The sequence below is a fragment of the Hevea brasiliensis genome, chromosome 4 (assembly GCF_030052815.1).
Source record: "Hevea brasiliensis isolate MT/VB/25A 57/8 chromosome 4, ASM3005281v1, whole genome shotgun sequence".
NCBI lineage: Eukaryota > Viridiplantae > Streptophyta > Magnoliopsida > Malpighiales > Euphorbiaceae > Hevea > Hevea brasiliensis.
In genome coordinates, this window is record NC_079496.1 from 108,311,867 (window position 1) to 108,332,582 (window position 20,716).

Below are 20,716 nucleotides of genomic sequence, written 5' to 3' on the forward strand. Positions count from 1 at the left end.
CTCATTTCCATAGTTATTTTAGTAGCTGCAACTGTTCTTGATGATATTATACATTGCTCAACTATTTAAAATTTAATGCTTCCTCATCAAATTGATAGAAAGTTATTATAATATGTGGTTTGAGATGTTCATATCCAGTAATTTGTAAGCATGAAAAATTATGATATAATTATATAGCATACGTATTTCAAAATGCAAATTGAAATCTTGCCAGACGTCCTCTCCTCCACTTGGCTTCAAGGGTAGTTGAAGGGTTTGGCTTCTTGGCCCAGCAGTGGTACATATTAATACAATGTATTCCATAACATTTATTTTAATACAATTAGCTCGATTGAGATACGAATTCGAAATTTTACGAAAATTATTAAATAATGTATTAATGATATCAATAAAACGTCAAAATTGACTTTCCTTTGATAGGAGTTTGGACGTGGGTTCACAATGTCAAAAGCCAACAATATTATCAAGGCTCTTGATCTGGAAACCGAACTTTTTTTCTGGGGGCTGCTAACGCAAAAATTTAAAATAATAACAATTTGATTCATCTGCAAGTCTAGTATTTTTGATATTTATTAGTATTACCCTATCAATAATTGAAGGTAGATGAAATCTCAATTATTGTGGCTCAGCCAAAAGTCTGTCTTTAATCTTCTGCGAACCATCAAAAAGTCAGTCTGTCAACTTGACCATGTGGTCCTCCTTATCACCTACGTACAAATAAATTCAATGCAAAGTAAAAATTTAGTTAGACTCTGGTCCACCCAAAAAGTTTTTGTTTGTGTCATGCCGGAAAGCATGAATAGGAAACACATAAAGAGGCTGGGGTGTTGCAGAGGCCGTGGCAGCAACCAGCAAGAGATGCAAATTTTTCTAGCAGATAAATTGAGGTTTTCCCATGGTGCCTTGGGAAACTTCTTACAAATCACAAGTGCCATGGGAAATTTTTAGCCGTTGTGAAGGACACGGAGAAGACAAGTACATCGCCTTGCATTTTTTCGGTTAATTTATGGACTTCGAGTTGTATCATATCTCTCAGCTTAGTTGTTAAACCGATTCCGAGCGAAGCATACCATACCAGAACTTAAATGAAAATTGTGCAATCGGATCAAGACAAAAGATTACCTTTATTTTTTAAGGTTTCACTACCAAGATCAAGCTCTTGTTCTTAATATGGAATTGATAGTTCCAAGCCAACAGCAATAAATTGATTAGCATAAGCTAATTCTGCCTTGTGGACAGTTTGACAATCATCAGTTCGGTTCACATTTATTAGCAGTTTGATTTTTCAGTTTCTACAATTCATTTCAGTTCGGAACCGATCAGACCGATTGCACAGTCTACTTCACCCAACATGGAAACCCTTTCTCATGCTTGTCAAACATTTTAGACCCATTTCAAAATTGCACAAAAATAACGCATTGCTAATGATTAGTACAAGCTGTTTCAAGTAATTGTGTGGTCAGAGATTTATCCAGTGGAAACTGATTGGGACTTCTGTCGGGGTGGAATTCGAAGCCAAATCTTCATCATGTCATATGCAGTAAAGCCAATTGCCACAGACGGAACAATCTAACAAACGAAGTAGTGAACTTTGTCAGCATCAGAGCATTCTCACTCCAAAATTAAAAGGCAATTGCATGATAAAGGAGACAGTGAACTCTAAATAGGGTTTCACCAACTCTTATAATGCCATTGGGATTAAGGAACAAAATATTTTCATAAAAAAATCTTCTCATGAATCATTAGGATCCTAATTCATCCACTATTTCATATATATATATATAATCCTCCTAGGAACGTGTTCATTCTAGGTCAATTTATTCCATTTAATCCCAAATAAGATGAGAACACAATCAATTGATAACACCTTCTCATGATATTTCAAGGTATTCTAAGTATAGGCATTACCTTGATATAATTAATGCTCAGGCCAGCATATAACTGTCTCCATCCTTGATTGCGGACTATAGTCGATAGACCATCCAATGTGCTCCTGTATTTAACATGACCTTGAATTGAAGGTTGCAAATTTTCAACCTATAATGCAACATTCCTCACCTACTTTAGAACTTTAGATAATTCATCTTAAAGATTCATATTTGATGCATGTTGACATTTAATTTTGTCTAGTCTAAACGCATGGTACAAGTATGGCATAATACCTGCATCTGTCTCCTAACAACATCTAAGGGGTATGTGAAGGTCTGCCCAAATAACCCAGCTAGAGCTCCACAAGAAAGACGCATCACAATGGACTTTTGATGCTCTTCAGGAATGTGCCTCTTAAGCTCCTCATAAACATAGAACTTCAAACCAGCATAAGGAAGGATCCCGATAAGCGTAGGACCTGCTCAACAAACAAAACTTCATCATTACCACTAATGGTCCATTTGGCAGTGCTTCTGACTGCATTCAGAAAAGGAGGGACTTTTAGATGCTTTTTTCAAAAAGCAACCTCTAACTACTTTTGAACTGTTTTATGGGTTTTATAACCAAAACATGCCAAACATGCCTTTGTTTTTTAATTGCTAGTAATCAACATTTTTAGAGGTTGCTTTTTTCAAGCAATTGCATCAATGAAAATACATAACAAACCATAACTGAAACTGAAATCATACATTTTATACTGGGGCTGATCATGTAAATATTCCAATATTAAAGATTGAACATTAACTAACCAATTGACATTGGGGGAAAGTCACACACATGCACATATTTCACTAAATAATCAAGATCAGCGTTAACAAGGAAAACAGATACTTCTGAAAATCATGAAACTTCATCAAAATGAGAAAATTCTTCATAAACTATTTAACCATTAGTGTTAACATAGATAGAGGGGGCATGAGCATGGCTTAGCCAAAGCCTAGACCCAAATTAAGGATCAACAGGTTAGTCCATTGTCTCTACCCCAAGCCCATCCCAAGCTTTGAGCTGTTATCAATGCCTGCGCCTGGCCATATATTTAATGCCAAGTAATCATGTCAGGATTAGGTTGGGCTTTGCTAAAACCAAGGCTGACCAAAGAGTAGTTGAGCATAAGATAAGGGATACGCCTGTTGGCACAAGCCCTTTTAACTATTACTGGAACTCTTTAGCCTGGCCCCAATTCAACACAGTTACAAGTTTTTTCAAACCACTCTGAAATATAATGATTAAGAAAACAAGCAAACTCACCTACTCCTCGATACAGTGCACGTGTTCCCCCTTCCTTGTAGACACTTGTAAGAATGTCTTTTACACCACCATAAGCAGGTTGAGCACATACATTTTTCATTCCACATCTGAAACTTCCACTTGTGTCCAAAACCTATAGGACCATTATAATTAAATTGTAGAGAGTATCACATAAGGAATTTAAAATTTTTTGGACTCACTCAACCAGAATACATATAGGCCCCTTAAGAACTGATTGTACAATTTAAAATACAGTTCAAATGTATCTCCAAGCACTGAACTATCCAAGAACCAAGGAGTTTTAAAAGCATATAAATTATTGTTTCATGGAAATAATATTTTCAGGTTGTCCATTTTTCAAAATATCCTATCCACAGAGTGTTTCAAAACACAGCTCAAAAAAAAAAAATATTGTTGCCTAATCATTAACTTTCACAAGTCATATGTACACCCACATATTCACAGAAAAGATTTAGATTTCATGCAATTAATGATCACAAGAATGCATTCTCATATTATCGTTTACATATATCCAGGAAGGGGGCCATGGAAGAGGGGTTGCAACCAGAAGTATCTAATTTCAGACTCCAAAGCATCTGCCCATAATTCAAACAATGCTTTTATCTTATCATGAGCATCTAGGGCTGGGCATTCAGTTTAAACCGAACGAACAGAACTTCTCAAACCAAAAATCAAATTTCACATTAAAAAACAACCAGACTGAACTAATTTAAGAGAGGAACCAAATCAAACCGAATTATTTCGGTTCGGTTCAAAACCATCGGTTTGCTCTCAAACTTCCCAAATAAAAAATCCTTAAATTTTTCCCCAATTTGCTGCCTCAAATCACAAATCTATAATTTGTTGCCCCAAATTGCAAATCCCCTAACACATTCAATAATTCATACAAATTTAATATAAATACAACTACAAATCATCACAAATCACAACAGATTCAATATACCTGCAATATAAACTATACACCCAAATCTCATATTCAATACACCAAAGTCGCAACAAGTTCAATCAATACACATGCAAAGATTGATTTATGTATGGATTTAATGTTCAAAGCCCAAAACAGAGAAGTCGAGAATGTTGTTTGAAGAGTTTCTGGACAACGATACCTAGATCTCAAATTCAAACAACATCTCAAATTTACCATTTTGAGATTTGATGGTAAAGAAGACTGAAGACAAAGCATCCCTCCATGCATGAAGACTGAAGAGTGAACTAAAGACGGCAATGATGGTGTTGTGAATGCCTATTGCTTGCAAAGAAGAAGAAGAAGTCGAAGCAAAAGAGGAGAGCATGCATGATTTAGAGAGGAGAGAGGCAGAGAGCTGAGTTGGGGGGTGGGGCGACTGAGAATGAGAAGTAGAGTTAGAAACATATATCCAACACAACAACACTTAAAGGAATTTGAAAATCGGTTCGGTTCGGTTCAAAATGATTTTTTCACTAAAAAACCGAACCACTCACACTGAAAAACCAACAGAATGAACTGAATAGACTCAGTTTGGTTTAGTTTTTCGGTTTGAACTGAAATATGCTCAACCCTATGTGCATCCAGAGAATACAAAATGACCTAGTTCAAAACCGCAAGAAACATTAGAAGTTAACATGCCAACTAACAATTCTACACACAGGATACTTAAATTCCTAGGTACCAATTAAAATAAAAAAAAATTAAATAAACTTAAATTGTTCAATACAAGTGCATATAAGACAGTACCACGTGTTCCTAGATCATGAAAAAATTATCATTAACGCCAGCATTGCAATTTATGCTAGAAATGAACAATGCCTGCATTCCTTTCTCCAATATTTTAGTAATCTTTGTGGAAAACTAAATTGGTAGTAGGTGTTTATAACAAAGAATGAAGTGCAAGTTCTAGAAGTTCCTATTGCTTGAAACAATTTTCTAACCTTTAATATCTTTAGCTCCAAAAGGTCAAGATGATTCTGTAATTCTTATAACCATCACAGGAAAGAGTTCAGTCCGAATAATCTTACCAAAAGACACAGATTTAAAACTCACAATAATCAAAGACAAATCCAGGTTCACTATTTAGAAAGCATAGACCAATCAAGGCATACATATACAATTGATTGATAAAATGGAGTAAAATTGCTAATTAGCTAGCCTTAAAACCAATATTCCAAAGACTTCCAAGTCCCACCAAAGTCAAATAATGTTAAAAGCCTCAACAACAATCATGCAAGCTAATTACCTGATAAGCAAGTTTAGTGCGAGCCAAATCTAAGGGATATGTGCACATAACAGCTGTTCCTCCAGCCACTGAACCAGCTAATAAATCTATAACAGGCCCTGAACCTAAAGCAGGACAATTATTCAAAATCCAACCACGATACTGCTCATATGTCATGAAATGTAGGGCGGCATAAGGAACGATACGAATAACGCTAGCTCCATTTCCCCTACAAGAAGACACAAGCATGAATTATTATTAATTTCTAACTGAGAGAGATAATAAGTATAAAGAATTAAGCTCACTTATAAAAGCCATAAATTCCCTCATGCTTTAATAATTTCTTCAAGGACTGAAACACCCCGAGAGATTGAAACCCTTCAGTTCTTGTCTGTAAAATTACGAGAAAGTTAGGAAAACTATACTGAAGAAAAATTAATTGGGAAATTCAGAAACAGAGAATTCTGAAAAAAGCAATAACCATATAGCATGACAAACAGCCAATTGGATATGACAAAGTAGCACCCGATTTGCATATCTGATCTTTTTTCAAAGTAACATCAAATTGATTCACATATTCAAAACAAGCAACATATATGACTGAGTGGCTAGCACCAATAGGTAAAATGAATTATACCAGGCACCTTCCAAGTAGTTTTATTTAATTAACTGTAAGAGAAATATTTTCAGCAAAAGTAAAGAGCAATTTATGCTCTAAAAAATCTACTAAAAGAAATGCATTCAATCCCAACTGACCGTCTGACCAAAGATGATAATCCAAAGGAAATACCCATTCACATAAAATCCACATAATTTTCTAAAATCAGAAGGAAGTTTCACCTGCAAAAGTATTTTAGTCCTTTCAAGAGGTGCAACGGCAGTCTTGGCAAATCCTCCTGCAGCTCCACCAGCAATAAGCTCCTTAACATAAACAGGCATACTATCCATGTAAGAAAACTGTCGGCGAGTAGGTGTACCATCAATTAAATTTGCCATATTAGCAGACAATGTAGACCCTTGTGTAGAATCCATCCAAAAAATTCCAATTGGATCCCAACTATAGTACAATAACTTTGTGAAATCAGACGAATCAACAATTAGCCACCCTGCAGCTTGAAGAACTCCTTATCCCATCTATCTCTAGGGATACAAAATGAAAAGGCCTTTTGCTCAAAGGGTAGATTCGATGGCCTGAGAATACCCAGAAAAGAATTGGGCAAGTTCACAAGCCGATCCTCTTCTTCAATAATAATAAGATACATCAACAGATACAGAGAAACCAATCACACAAATCCAGGAAGCAAATCCTTTCAATCCCGAAATTCTCCCATGAATCTACGAGGACACAAGGTTCAAAATTACAACTATTATCAAAGACATCAATCGAAATTCAACCAAAACAAAAATCCCATAAATTTTATAAAATATAATCCAAAACGTTGTGGAATTGAACCGAAAATTAAACGTTATAATGTATCCGGAACTCATTATATTCATAAACATAAGGAATGAAAACAACACCAAGAGAATTGATCGTAGAAATCGTTGGAGAAAACCTACCAAGAGGAAGAAGAAGGATTGAATGGACTGGGTAACGGGAGAACAGGGTTTAGCAGAAGCAAGACCATGTAATCCCGTTATCCAATGGAAGAGGAAGGGAGGCTCCTCCAACGCTTATTTCTATTGCCCTTGGTTTCTCCTCTTATTTCTTCTTCCACGCGGGCACTTCGCTATTTGTAAATGAAATTTGGAGGAAGTGTCGGGTGTCCGCGTCCGTGTCTTACAGTTCGGTTGGAAGGTAACGTAAGATATTGTTTGGGAGAGAGGCAAGGCAAACGATGTTTTACTGATTAATAATAATTAATATTTAATTTATAAATATTTAAAAATAATTAATATTTAATTTATAAAAATATTTTTAATACTTTAATTTGGTAAATTAAGAAATTGAAGGTTTTAAAGATTTTAAAAATATCCAAAAACTCTCAAAAATCTTACCTTTCTTATAAATTTTTAAAATTTTACCTTTCTTATAAATTTTTTTTCTTAAATAAGTTTATATGTATTAATTACATTAAAAAACCTTATCCTACCTCCAAAAACTTATTCCCAAATGAAGTGTTAAGTTGTGTTTGAATGAAGGTAACGAGATTAAGTGAGTTATATATAGAGTGAATTAATAGAGTCAAGGGGTTAGCAAGATTAAGCCTTACACTCTCTTATCCTTAAATCTCAATTTTTCTTATATCCCAAACTAGAGTGTAATGAAGGGAAGTGAGATTTATTACTATTTTAAGTTTACCCTTCCTTCACCTATTCCTAAGTATAAAAAAATATATATTAACTCTTTTTACCTTTCCATTAATTCATCCATTCTTAAACATGAATTTTATTTTTTTTATTATAAATCTCTTTACCATTTCCCCTCTTCACTTTTTTTTTTTCGAAGGCTGGTCTATCATTCATTAGAAAAAGAGTACAACTAATCACTGGCTAACAATGATAAAAGCTCAGATGGTGGATTTGAAATCCAACCATTTACAAGAGACCTTTTCTAATGCTAGATGCTACCCAATATGCACACCTATTAGTATATCTAGGGGGAAACTGAAAAGAAAAAGCTTAATTACATAACCCTTTACTTTTGACATCATGAATGATAGCTTCTAACTCCCAAGGGATGGGAGCTAGAGGATCAGATAGAATATAGACAATCTGTAAAGAATCCAATTCTAAGATGCATGGCTAGAAACCCCCTATTATTAGCAAAATCCACTACAACTTTGAGAGCAAGACCTTCGGCTGTCAAGGGGGGAGGCAAGAGAATGCTGCTGCACACCCATTAATAAGGTGACCAAACTCAGTTCTCACAATAATTCCATATCCAACCTTATAGGATTCATACTCAAAAGAAGCATCTATATTGAGTTTAACAGATTCCTTAGGGGAAGGGATCCATCTGAAACTTGTTGATTCACAAGGGTCATAGAGGGCTAAGAATGATTTTGCGAATGAGCTAGAGAGATGAATTGCACTTCCCCAATCTTATTCTAGGCCTTCTTTATAGTTTTGATTGGGTTAGGCTGGATATTATTGAAGATGATAACATTTCTAGCTTTCCAAATGTGCCAACAAATTAAACCATTTAGGCGAAATTCTAATTTATCATGAGATCTTACCATACCCATTATATATTGCAACCAGTATGAGAACGATCCAAAACCTTCCTCTCGAGGGGAAAAACCCAACAAAGAACCAAACCATATCGCTCTTGCAAGGGGGTAGAAAAATCATAAATGTTCTATTGTTTCCTCCTCCTTTCCACATATAGGACACTCTGGAGAGCAAGCATATTTTTGTTTATACAAATTAGCCTTGGAAGCAATCACATTATGACAAGCACGCCAGAGGAAATTGCACACTTTAAGAGGGAGTTGAATGGACCAAATGCCTTTCCGAAATGATGAAGGAAACATTTTGGATGTTGAGGGTGTGCCAAGGTTTGAAAGAGTACCCTGATTCCTTTTTGGCCAGTAGTAGGCACCTTTGACTGAATGGGTGCCATATTTAGAAAAATGCCATATCATCTCAGGATCCTCATTCCTCTCTGCAAGAGGAATTTTAGATATTTCCTTGCATTCTGCCGGCGAGAAAGAAGCATGGAGAATATGCTAGTCCCATTGATTTATCCTTGGATTAATTAAATCAGCAACATAAAGTATTGGGTTGTCAGGAGGTCTTACACTGTTAATTTTAAACTTTGGTAATGTTGCGATCCAAGGTTCATTCCACACACCAAGGAAAGAAGAGCCAGTGACATTCCACCTTAATTTAGGACGTAGAGCTTCCCTCCCTATCAATAAGCTTTGCCAAGCCCAAGAGCTATTGTACCTTTGATTTGCATCCAGGAAGCTTAAGTATGGAAAATATATTCCTTTAAGAACTCTTACCCAAAGGGCATATGGATTCTTTAAAATTCTCCATGCTTGCTTGGCTAACATAGCTTCATTAAAGAAATCTAAGGCTTTGAAACCAATCCCACCTTCACTCTTACACCATGATAGCTCGTTCCACTTTAGCCAATGGATATTTGATTTATAATATACTTGTCGCCAGCAAAACTTGGAAATAAGCTGGTGAAGCTCACTAATTAGAGATTTGGGAAGCTTGAACACCGACATTATGTAAGACGGAATGGCCTGAACCACTGCTTTAATGAAAGTCTCTTTGCCCGCTTGAGAAAGACAATTGCTCTTCCACCCTTGTAACTTATTGATGATTCTTTCCTTAAGGAAAGTAAGAGCTTGATATTTGGATCTTCCCCACTCTACTGGAATTCCCAAATATTTGGACAAAGATCCATAATTTTGAATGTTCAAAACTATTGTGATATATCTTTTCACTAGTTGAAGAGTGTTTGGACTAAAGGTGATGTTAGATTTGCCATAGTTAATGCGTTGGTTAGATGCCTTACTGTATGCATGAAAAATCTCCTGAATATGGTTTGCTTCCTCCAAAGTTGCCTTACCAAATAGAATGGTGTCATTAGCAAAAAGAAGATGGGTAAGAGTGGGACATTGCCATGTTATTTTGTATCCAGAAACAAGATTCCTCTACCAGGCTTGAACAAACATTCTAGACAAAACATTAGAAACCATAAGGAAAAGGTAAGGCGAAATGGGGTCACCTTGGCTAATTCCTCTTGTGGGGCGAAAAGATCTAGATGTTGTTCCATTAATAGCCACTGAGTATTCCACAGATGATATGTAGTGATAAATCAAGGAATTCCATTTTTCACAAAACCTAACCTTTTCATGATTACAAGCAAGAAATCCCAGTGGACACTATCATAGGCCTTGTGGATATCCAATTTGATAGCCATGGCCCCCATTCTACCTTGCTTTCTTTTCTTAAGATCATGAAATGCTTCATGGGCGATTATGATATTATCTTGGATGCTACGATTTGGAATAAACGTAGATTAAAGAGGGGATATGAACACATTTAGCCAAGGCTTCAATCTGTTAGAAGGAATTTAAATATAATTTTATAAGCAAAATTGCACAAACTAATGGGTCTGAAATAAGAAAAAGACATAGGATTGTTCTTTTTAGGAATCAATACTATTTTTTTTGCATTTAATGAGCTAGGAAAGTGGCCCATTTGGCAAAACTCTCTAACCAGATTGATAACATTTGTTTTAACAACTTCCCAAAATCTTTGATAAAAAAAACTCAGTAACCATCAAGTCCTGGTGCTTTACAAGCTCCCAAACCAAAAACTGTAGCTTTAACTTCATCCTCTAAAACAGGGACACATAACGCATCATTCATTTAGGGCGTAATGAGATTTGGGACTGCTTGTAAAATTTCCTCAGAAATGGCAATTTGACCTGTAGAAAAAAGATTGTTAAAGAAATCAAAGGCCTTCTTTATGATAGCATCCTCCTCCTAGATCCCCTGACCTCTACTGTCCTTAATAGATAAAATATGATTTTTCTGTTTCCTTTGAGCTGTTTTAGCATGGAAGAATCTAGTATTCTTGTCACCATTCAGGAGCCAATTAATCCTAGACTTTTGGAACCAATACATTTCTTCAAGCTTCCAATGATATTTCAACTGATTCCTGGTGTCCTCAATCTCAGATTCATTATTTTGGTTTAAGGAATCTGACATGAGAACATCTAGTTTTTTAGTCAAAGCTTGAATATGCTTTTTCAAATTCCTAAAATTGCACTACCCCCCATTAAGCTTTCCCACAAATTTGAATTATTAGACAGAGAATTCCAGGATTCTGAGATCACTTCCTCACATTGCATAGAGGCAGTCCATCGAGTGTCAAAATAGAAATTCTTGGCATAATTCCATTTTTTAAGGGTGAGATGCAAAACCAAGGGCCTATGATCTGATGCACTAAAATTTCCATGCACAAGATGACATTGAGGATATAGAAGTCTCCATTCTAAATTAATAAGTGCTTTATCAATGTGCTAAAAAATTCTATCCTTACAATTCTACTTATTTGTCCAAGTAAATCTGTTTCCAATGAAAAACATCTATTCCAACCCCTCATTAAAAAGAAAGTCCTGGAAAGCCCTAGCAAGTTGAGGATTAACATTTTTTCTTCCTTTTTTATCTAGAGGTGAACTACAGATACTGAAGTCCCTAATAATCAGCCATGGATCTCCTTTTGCCGAATGCAAATTGCTTAAAACATTAAAAAATTTAAATCTCCCCCTAAATACAGGATTGCCATACATAAAAGGAATAGGTCAAGGATTAGATAGATTTACCTTTGCATCTATCCATCTGTTTGACACCTCGAAAATTTAAATAGGGAACTCTAAATTCCACCACAAAGCTAGACCACCAGAAAGCCCCACTGGTTTAACATAAAAGGATTCTTGAAAGCCAAATCTCCTTCTTCACCTTTCCAAAAATGAGCTTTTTTTCTTTGTTTCTGAGAGGAAGACTATCCTGGGTTTATTATGGGAAATGAGTTCTAGAAAGGTGTTCATTGTTGGGGGTTGCCCACTCCCCTGACAATTCCAACTTAGAAGAGTTATGGTTCTACTGGTGGCTTTTGGCTAGCCACCTAAGCCTCAGATTAGACTATAATTGATATAGCTTTCTCCATCTCCTCCTCAAAATGGGTAATTTGAGCATCTCATATTTTCTCTACTTACATCTCATGCCTCTGCATAGAGCGTGTAACACCTTCACTTTAGCTAGTCTGTGCATTCGACTGTTTCGGTGATTAATGTCTGTCTGGACAGTCAGAATGTCTGAAATTATATTTAGACTAGAGTAAGGAGTCATAAATAATTGAAATAATGGTAAGAAAAATTTAGAAAAAATTTTAGAAATGAAATACAACAAAGTTAAATGAGCCGGTGCCCCGATGATGAGTGACCCTAACGAGAAGTTGCTGTCTTTACAGCTAGTAGCCCTAAACCCAAGGAAAAATCCGTAAAATAATTTTTGAGACTCTAGAGAAGAATCATTGAGGTTTTGATGGCATTAGAATGCCAAGAAAATGCTTTTGGAATTTTATCAATCGGTACAGACAATTTTGGCTTAATAAGCCAAACGAATGGCATTTTGGTCATTTCGTCTTCGGAGATGATTTTTGGCCAACTTGTCTAATTAAGTAAATAAATTATATGACATAAAATATGAATAAATATTGCTCAAAATTTAATTAAAAATGATAAAAGAAAGAAGAAAAAGAAAGTAAAAACAAAAATGAAATTTAAGTTAATTATTACACAAGAATGACATCATTAAAAAGCTTCCCACCAATTAAAATTTAACAAGCCTACTTATAAGAAACAAAAGGGATTAAAATGAAATAAAAAATTCAGCTCATCTTCTTTTCTAATTCTCCATGGCTGAACCTCCAACCAAGAAGCTCTCCTCCATTTTTGGTTTTCAAGAGCTTGATTTCCATGCTTTCTTCACCCCAAAACCCTAATTGTCCTTCATAAAATTCATCCCCACATCAAGAGGAAACTTTTGATTATCATAAAGTGAAGAAATTCTAAAGTTTATACAAGTCCAAGAAGTGCCACTTAAAGGTTAGTGCCTAATCTCATTAACTCTTTTGTTTCATGCTTGATTTGGACTTAAGAAGAGTTGAAGTTACTTGAAATAAAAAGAAAATGACAACTTTGTGAGGGATTAAATTTTTAGCAACCATAAGAATTGATGGGATTTTGATGAAATGAAGGTTATACTTGTGGTTACAAGTGTTGATTAACAAATGAATGTGATTAGCATGGTGATTTACATGTGGTGTGCATAAATTGAAATTTTGATTTAGGGTTTGTGATAATGAATTAAGGCTTTGTGTAATTGTTGGAAATTGACCTAATTGAGCTTGTGTGTTGATCATTTGAAGTGCCATATATGTCAATTGAAGTAAGGGAGTTGGTAGATTGAATATTGGGAGTGCTTCTCTTATGCAGGAAATTCGGACCTATGAGTCTAGGGTCTTGTTTAACCTATAACTGAAGTTGTGTGACTCCAATTGGTATGAGGCCAATTGGAGGTGAAACTAGACTCAAAATACCTCATTTTTCATGAAGAAACTATGCCCAAATTCTATCCATAAGTTGACCAATTTGCTGGTCCAATCTGGATATCCAAATACTGAACCTAGAAAAATAACCAAATGAACAGTATATATGTTCATTTGGCCATAACTCTCTTTAGACAAGTCCAAATGACCCGAATTTTATACCATTGGAAAGCTTAGACAAAGTATTACAACTTTCATTGAGAACACCAAGCTCATAAATGCCTCTAACCTAATGAAATTGTTGACTCAAATTAGGATACCAAATTGACCTGAACCATTCTGCTCAGAATTTTCTGGACATAGACTACCCGACCAATTTTGGCAAAATGGCCATAACTTAGTCTATAAAAATTTAAATACAATGAAACCAATGGAAAAAGTTTTATAAGACATAGGTCTACAATATTGTTCTTTTGACCAAAATCCAGAACCCAAAGGAACTAGGTCAAATGGTTAGAAGAAATTAACATGTCGACACCATATTTTAGCCGATCCCTGAAATCAATAAACTTTGAAGCCGATCCCCAATACATAGTCTCCCTTTACCAACTAACCACATTTCCGATCTCTCCTCAAAAGGAATCTAATCAATACTAAGTTCCCATATCATCTAAAGCCTCACCGATCTCTCAAACTAATTGTCAAATCCCCTGACCAGTCAATTACATTCCCGATCTTTCTTGTCAAACGAGATTGAACCAACATTAGGCCTTCGTGCCACCAGTCTTATTGTCGATCTCTCATTTAAAAGTTTGGGAATAATAAAGTTAAGGTTTCGATCCAGTTTAATGATGATCCCAATCTTAAATGTTCAAGTCAAATTTCCAATTTTAATCAAGTCCCGTTTAACGTTGGTTCCCTGCCGATCTCATGCTTATTGTGTTTTCCGACCTCTTACACTTAGATCAATAATCACTTTTAGTTGTTGTTTTAATATGCTCAGACAATCAAGTACTTAGGCAATTTAGAGATTTTCCGATCACATCCATTCATTAAACAAAATGGGAACTTTCATTTCATTTAAAATTTGTACAAGTCATTCGGCTGGAGGATCACCCCCAGCCTGATCTACATTTTGCTCGTTTCCACTCTCACCCTTAGTCTCCTCCTCGCTTTTCTCTTCGTCTTGGGGAGCCAGGTCGACCATCCAGGAGAAGTCCTCCTCAGGATAACGCTTCTTGAGCTCGGCTAAGAGATCCCTGTGAGCATTCACATAAGCGCCGGCCTCCCTTGTCACCGCCTCTTCTTCTTTCGCTTTGAGCTCCTCAGTGAGGTGAGCAACTTCACTGGCCCGGAGCACCTGAACTTCTTCAAGAACATGATCTCGCTCGGCCAGAACATGAGCTTGCTCGGCCAGCTTATCCTCGTAGAACTTCATCCGCCCCTCAATTTCAGATATGTAGTTCTGAGCGGATGAGAGTTGGGATCGGAGGGAAGCCACTTCATGACCCATCTTCTCGACCTCCTTACCCAGGCGGTGAGCCTTCTCCCGGACAATGTGCTGGTTCACCAAGCACTCCACGTTTAGGCTCATAGATCGGGTCAGGATGTCATTAAAATTGTCCGGAGACAGCCTATCCCGATCCTCCCAAGGGCAGATGGAGAACCCCAAGACTTTAGCAAAACTTGGGTTCTCTCGAACCGTGCGGTTCTTCTCCAACGAATGGATCAAGATTTGGGCACCGCGGGAAAGGGTCCTTACAGGAGGTTGGGAAGGACCCCCTTTCGCACTCGAAGCGATTGGAGGAGCTGGAGGCGGCTCTTCTTGGCGAGGAGGAGATTGGACCACTTCTATGACTGGCGGTCCCGAGGGTTGAGACGAGCCTCCTTACATTTCCCCGGGATCATGACTGGGCATTTGAAGCAGCTCGGAACACTTCATCTCCCACACTTTCCGAGAGACCTCCCTCTTCCCTTTTCGACTCTCCTTAGAAGCTTCGCCGCTTGCCATACCTGCACAAAGAAGAGGTCAGTGAGATCGCTAAGGTCCAAAGATCTGAGATATGGAAAATACCGATGCCGAGGTCAGAGAGCTGAAGCCCGCGATCTTCGCCAGTGATCAACTCCATTGTCCAGTGATGCAGTTCGGCAGTCACTGCATCCAAACAAGAGAACTTCTCTCTGGCCGCCTGATCTTTCAGCTCCATCACCATCAGGCCTTCTTCCCTATTTAGGGTGAGGCGTTTCGGAAGTAAGGGGCCCTGGTGCAGCCAGCTGCGAGGGAAGCCCTTAAAGCCATTCGGAATTTTGCTCCTCAGAATGAAGAAGCGATTCTTCCAATTCTTCATGGAGGAGGGCAGATCGGTAAAAAGCCAGCAATGTGGCTTCGCCTGGAAGAACCAATACTCATCGTCCTTTCGACGAGTTAATCTATGTAGTTCGGCGAATACCTTAGCTGTAGGACGGAGTCCCTTAGCTCGGCAGAGGCCTCTGAAGGCTACTAGGATCCGCCACGAGTTCGGGTGAACTTAGGCAATGCACACTTGATGAAATTTTAAAACTTCCTTGAAAAAGTCATCAAGGGGGAACTGCAGCCCGGCCTTTAATTATTCTTCGTGTATCATGATCATATCGTTCTCCTCGAAGAAATGATCGGCACGAAGATCGCCGTGACACTTAATCAGCTCGTATGAATCAGGCCAGATGTTGTACTCCTGGCTGAATGACTGCAGGTCGGTTTCTTGTAGGATTGATGGCAGCTCGTCCGTGGGAAGATTTTCTCTCCCTGAAGAAGGTACATGCCTTGATGGTGCTGCTTGCGCCCGAGCTGGAATGGAGACCCTAGGAGGTTCAGGTCGCACGCTTGGTCTGACCACCTCCACTTCATCAGACGACCACGAGATCTGAACGGAAGGGGGACTTGTCGCTCTCTGACCCTCGGCGCTGCTCATTTTCAAAGGAAATAGAGAATTTAAACTAAAAGGAGGATCAAAACCCTTACCGGAGCTTGATCGGTGTCGGAAGAACTTAAAAAATCGAGAGAATTTTGGAATCACTCGCGGGATGCTGGAAATGACATAAGAGAGCAACGGGCTAACCCATCCCCTATTTATACCCGTTTGAGCATTTAATGCTCACAGTGTTCCAGGCGGTGCATCGGTTAGCGGGATTCGCCAGCTTTTCTGACACGTCTCATGAATATTCCAGAAATTCCATAATAAAAGGGATCGGCTAGTTAAAGATCGGTGAATTAAGGCGGATCGGTTAAGGGTTGTTCAGTTAGGAACTGGATCGGATAAACACATCCGAGATCGAAAAATAATCAATGCAATAATAATAAAAATGATAGTTGTCAAAATAAAATTTTATTTTCGAAAAAGGTCGGATTACATCATTTGGGCGATCTCTAGGGATCGAATTACATAAAAGTTGAATTACATCATTTGGGCGATCTCTAGAGATCAGATTACATTGAAGGTCTGATTAGACCCTAGGGGGGATCTCTAATAAAGACCTATGTCAAAGCCTAGTCTCATGGCTGAATCAAAGGATGTGTTTGATCGGGAGACCGGCTATTGACATCGGATAGATGTACAGCTTAGATGGGGTGATTATGACTCTCATGAGGATGGAGAGTCATCTCCACTGTCATCGACCAGAACCGAGCTGTAGTCGGGACGCCCAATGTGGTGAGGAGCCAACTGAACTTCAAGGGGCAGTCACCGATGTTAAGGGGAATATTAGCAGTCTTCTCGCCCGAAATCAGTTCGCCGATTATATCGGTCGAACGATTCGAGATTGACACGATCGAAATCCTCGATCCAGGTAGGTAAGTTAGTCTGGTTCTCTCACTGTCATTAGATAAGGTTATCATAATTTCCCGATCACTGGGATCGTAAATTTTTAGTCGGGGAATAAAAAAAACAATCGGAAAAAGATTAAAAGCCACTATCATGGCCAGGACTATTGCCGGAGCAGTTAGAATAGGAACTGTGAAAAGGAAGAGGAGAAAATCAAATGTGGGGGGGGGGGGGCTTCCCGGTTGAAGGTATATATATAGGGAAAATCCGAGCATTTATTGCAAGCAGAAAACGAAGCGGATGCCTCGGAAATAGAAGGAGTAAATGCTTTGACTGAACCGAACCAGAAAGAGGAAAAGACCGGAGCAGGAGAGATCGGAAGAGAGGAGCCCGGCATGAGAGATCGGAAAAGGATCATGTTGGAAATATCGGAAAGGAGGGGAGGTCGGAAAACAAAGGGAATAAGACAACTTTCGCTAACTGTCATCATAATCAGAGTCGAGGTAGTTAAAGCGTTGTAGACGAAATCTCCACCGCACGCCCCAGAATCGCCCACATTACTGACATGCGCCAGAGTATGTCATGACAATACTGTATATCCTAATCTCCACCATTGATCTTACTTGTAAGGACGAGCTCGGAGCCCTTGGATCAAAGAAGAAGACGACAAGACCAGCGCCTTTCACTTCTAGCCCTCGGATCGCTCTTGACAAGAAAATTTTGGGCCGTCAGATTAGAAGAGAGAAAGGACAAATATTTCGGAAGGGATCTCAGCCGTCCGTTCTGATTCTCTTTAATTCCCGAGCCTCAGATCATGTCCTTTAAAATCTTAACCCTCCATCTCCCTCAAAACAAATCTTGACCCTTCATGGGGAGCACCCGGTTCCTATAAATACCTGCATGAAAACTGTTCAAAGGACGGAAAAAAGAGGAAAAATAGTGAATATAGCGGAAGGACTCTGAAACTTAATTCAGTTTGTTACTCTGTTATTTTTGAGCTTTCATAAGAAGAAACTTTTGAAACCAGTTTTCTGAAGTATTTTCTTACAAAGGGATTTTTGAATACTGAAACTTTCCATTTTCAGCTCGATTCATTATCCGGTGACACTCTCACTTTCTGTCTTTGTTATCTTTATTTCCACTCCCGTTGTTCAAGCTTAACTTTATTCAAACTTGGTTATTCTTTTGACTTAACTGCATTTTAGCAAATTATCCTTCATTTCAAGGCAAACCTTAGTCCTCCGGCTATCAACCCGCAGTCCTATTACGTTTTGTGATTCCGTGCTTAGTTCAATAGATTTGGCTCCCTACAGGTGAGTGCTCATATCGCTGCTTTATCAAGTGTTCGCTTTATTTCGCGTATTTCCTTTATTTTTATGTTTGTTATTTTCACCAAGTTTATATTACGTTAAAAACGTGAAGAAGGTTATTCCCGAGTTTATTTCTTTGTTAATCAGTCCATTCTTTTTGTTAATCTTCGTTACTTCTGAATGTAAGAGTTCTAGTCCCGAGTAGCGTATAAGTAGTTGGATAAAATGTAGGTAACTGTATCTTAAGCGTTTCTTTAAAAATGGAAGGTCTGAATAATAAGTCAGGAAAATAGTAAAGCTGAATCGCTAGGCTAACACAGAAGACGATTGGGTAAGACGCCATAAGGCGGAATAAAACCAAATCTCAGATAAATAAATGAAATAGATCGGGCATCAAAAGGTACTGGCTAGGCGACCACATAGGAGGTCGGAAAATTCGGTCTGGTATCCCCTGTCTAGTCACAAGGTACCAATAAGTCAAAAGAAGCCTTATTCCGATCCCCGGCATCTTTGAATACCAGAACCCTTAGTTTTAGGCTTTTGTGATGTGTAGCTGTAATCAAATTTCGAGAGATCGGAAAAGTCCTTATCCGACTCCTATTAAAATAAAAGAGATCAGAGGAGAGTTCTTATCTGATTCTCAATCCTAAATTTTAACAAATATTCAAAAGAGATCGGAGGAGAGTTCTTATCCGATTCTCAATCCTAAATTTTAACAAATATTCAAAAAAGATCGGAGGAGAGTTCTTATCCGATTCTCAATCCAAAATTTTAATTTAAAAGAGATTGGAGGAGAGTTCTTATCCGATTCTCAATCCAAAATTATAATAAATATTTAAAAGAGATCGGAGGAGAGTTCTTATCTGATTCTCAATCCTAAATTTTAACAAATATTTAAAAGAGATCGGAGGAGAGTTCTTATCATGTTCTCAATCCAAAAATTCTAATTTTAACCTAAAAGAGATCGGAGGAGAGTTCTTATCCGATCTCCAATCGAAATTTTAATCTAAAAGAGATCGGAGGAGGGTTCTTATCCGATTCTCAAATCGAATTCTAACAAATATGCGAAATAATCCCTTAAATAAAACTAAATACGCAACAGTAACTCACTAAGGGTCGACTCATTTATTTATGTATCTAGGTAACCTGAATTAGTGAAAAATCAAATATTCCCTTTTACCAAGAGGATTAACATCTCCGTTCGAACCTCCTAGGTATCAATTCTAGTTTATAAAGAGCTTGAAGTTAAAACTGCTTACCCTCATTGAGGGACGAGGTGGGGTGCCTAACACCTTCCCCACCCGTTCACGGACCCCGAACCTAGAATCTCTGTTTCTGAAGTGGTCTCATTTTAATTTGTTTTCGCAAATGGTTTTCTTTAATTTCCCTCAAAATTAAAGTGGCGACTCCTCACTCTTTCCCACTTCGGTGAGTGTTCGTCCAGGCGACCGCAAAACCCCTTGCGACAGCTTGGCCACTCCACTGGGGAGATGACTTTTCTTCAACCCCAGCCCAGAGGTCCAAAAGCAGATTTAATCTTATGTTCCTATAAACTAGAATTATATTTAGATAGGTACAATTTACGAAATTCGAAAACCTTAATCTATTAATGTTTGTTATTTCCTCTAACCGCTTTGTTTATTTTTGTTTTATATCCTTCAGCATTTTCCGTCTAAAAAGGAAAAATAAGAATCCCCCTGTATTGGGAAGAGGTAAAGGTATCCCTTCACACACTGAACACTCACATAATGTCCTCACACACTTTAGCCATATATCCAGGCTTTCTTACCCTTTTAGGAAAGTAGGAGGGGGTCATGTAGCGGTACCCGTGGGTTTTACCACGTTAGTATCCGTGAAGGCTTCTGCTCAAATTGAAACTCTTTCTATTTACTGTGATACCCGTGGAATTTTCCCAACAGTATCATGGGGGATAGAATGGGACTATACTATTTACAGTAGGGGCAATTTGGGAACCTGTGGCTTTTAGAAAATTAGACCTTGAGCTAAACTATCACGATAGCTGGAAGCCGTAGCAAGCTACCTTATAAGATAAAACTATCCAATTAGGTAGCACCTAGCCAGTACTAGGACTCTCCTTATTTTAGGATAAAAGGGGCATACTTACTCTTACCCTATTCTGCTTGTGTTTTATTTAGTTCTTACTTTTGAGGGTAATCTTGAATCATACTGTTAAGAA

At 37.8% G+C, this 20,716-nt stretch overlaps 1 protein-coding gene across 2 annotated transcripts; it reads right to left on the minus strand.

The window, feature by feature from the left end:
• Positions 1-1,107: 1,107 nt before the first annotated feature.
• Positions 1,108-7,127, minus strand: LOC110632465 (mitochondrial carrier protein CoAc1). Of its 2 annotated transcripts, none has more exons than XM_021780704.2 (8): positions 6,951-7,127; positions 6,231-6,725; positions 5,696-5,781; positions 5,412-5,619; positions 3,178-3,310; positions 2,163-2,347; positions 1,909-1,993; positions 1,108-1,569 (listed from the first exon to the last, which is right to left on the minus strand). In XM_021780704.2, the coding sequence occupies exons 2-7, from the start codon at positions 6,420-6,422 to the stop codon at positions 1,919-1,921; spliced, it is 879 nt and encodes a 292-aa protein (XP_021636396.1). In that variant the 5' UTR covers positions 6,423-6,725; positions 6,951-7,127; the 3' UTR covers positions 1,108-1,569; positions 1,909-1,918. The 2 variants fall into 2 exon arrangements, with proteins under 2 accessions (XP_021636396.1, XP_021636395.1); XM_021780703.2 differs by having other exon boundaries at positions 1,909-2,037; positions 6,951-7,119.
• Between the last annotated feature and the right edge of the window lie 13,589 nt (positions 7,128-20,716).

Coding starts and splice junctions, on each gene's coding strand:
- LOC110632465 (XM_021780703.2), bottom strand. CDS start 6,422: ATGGATTCTACACAAGGGTCTACATTGTCTGCTAATATGGCAAATTTA. Junction 5,620..5,695: donor GGAATTTATGGCTTTTATAA/GTGAGCTTAATT, acceptor GTCTTCTTGTAG/GGGAAATGGAGCTAGCGTTA. Junction 1,570..1,908: donor TGAGCATTAATTATATCAAG/GTAATGCCTATA, acceptor TTCGTTTGTTAG/ATTGTTCCGTCTGTGGCAAT.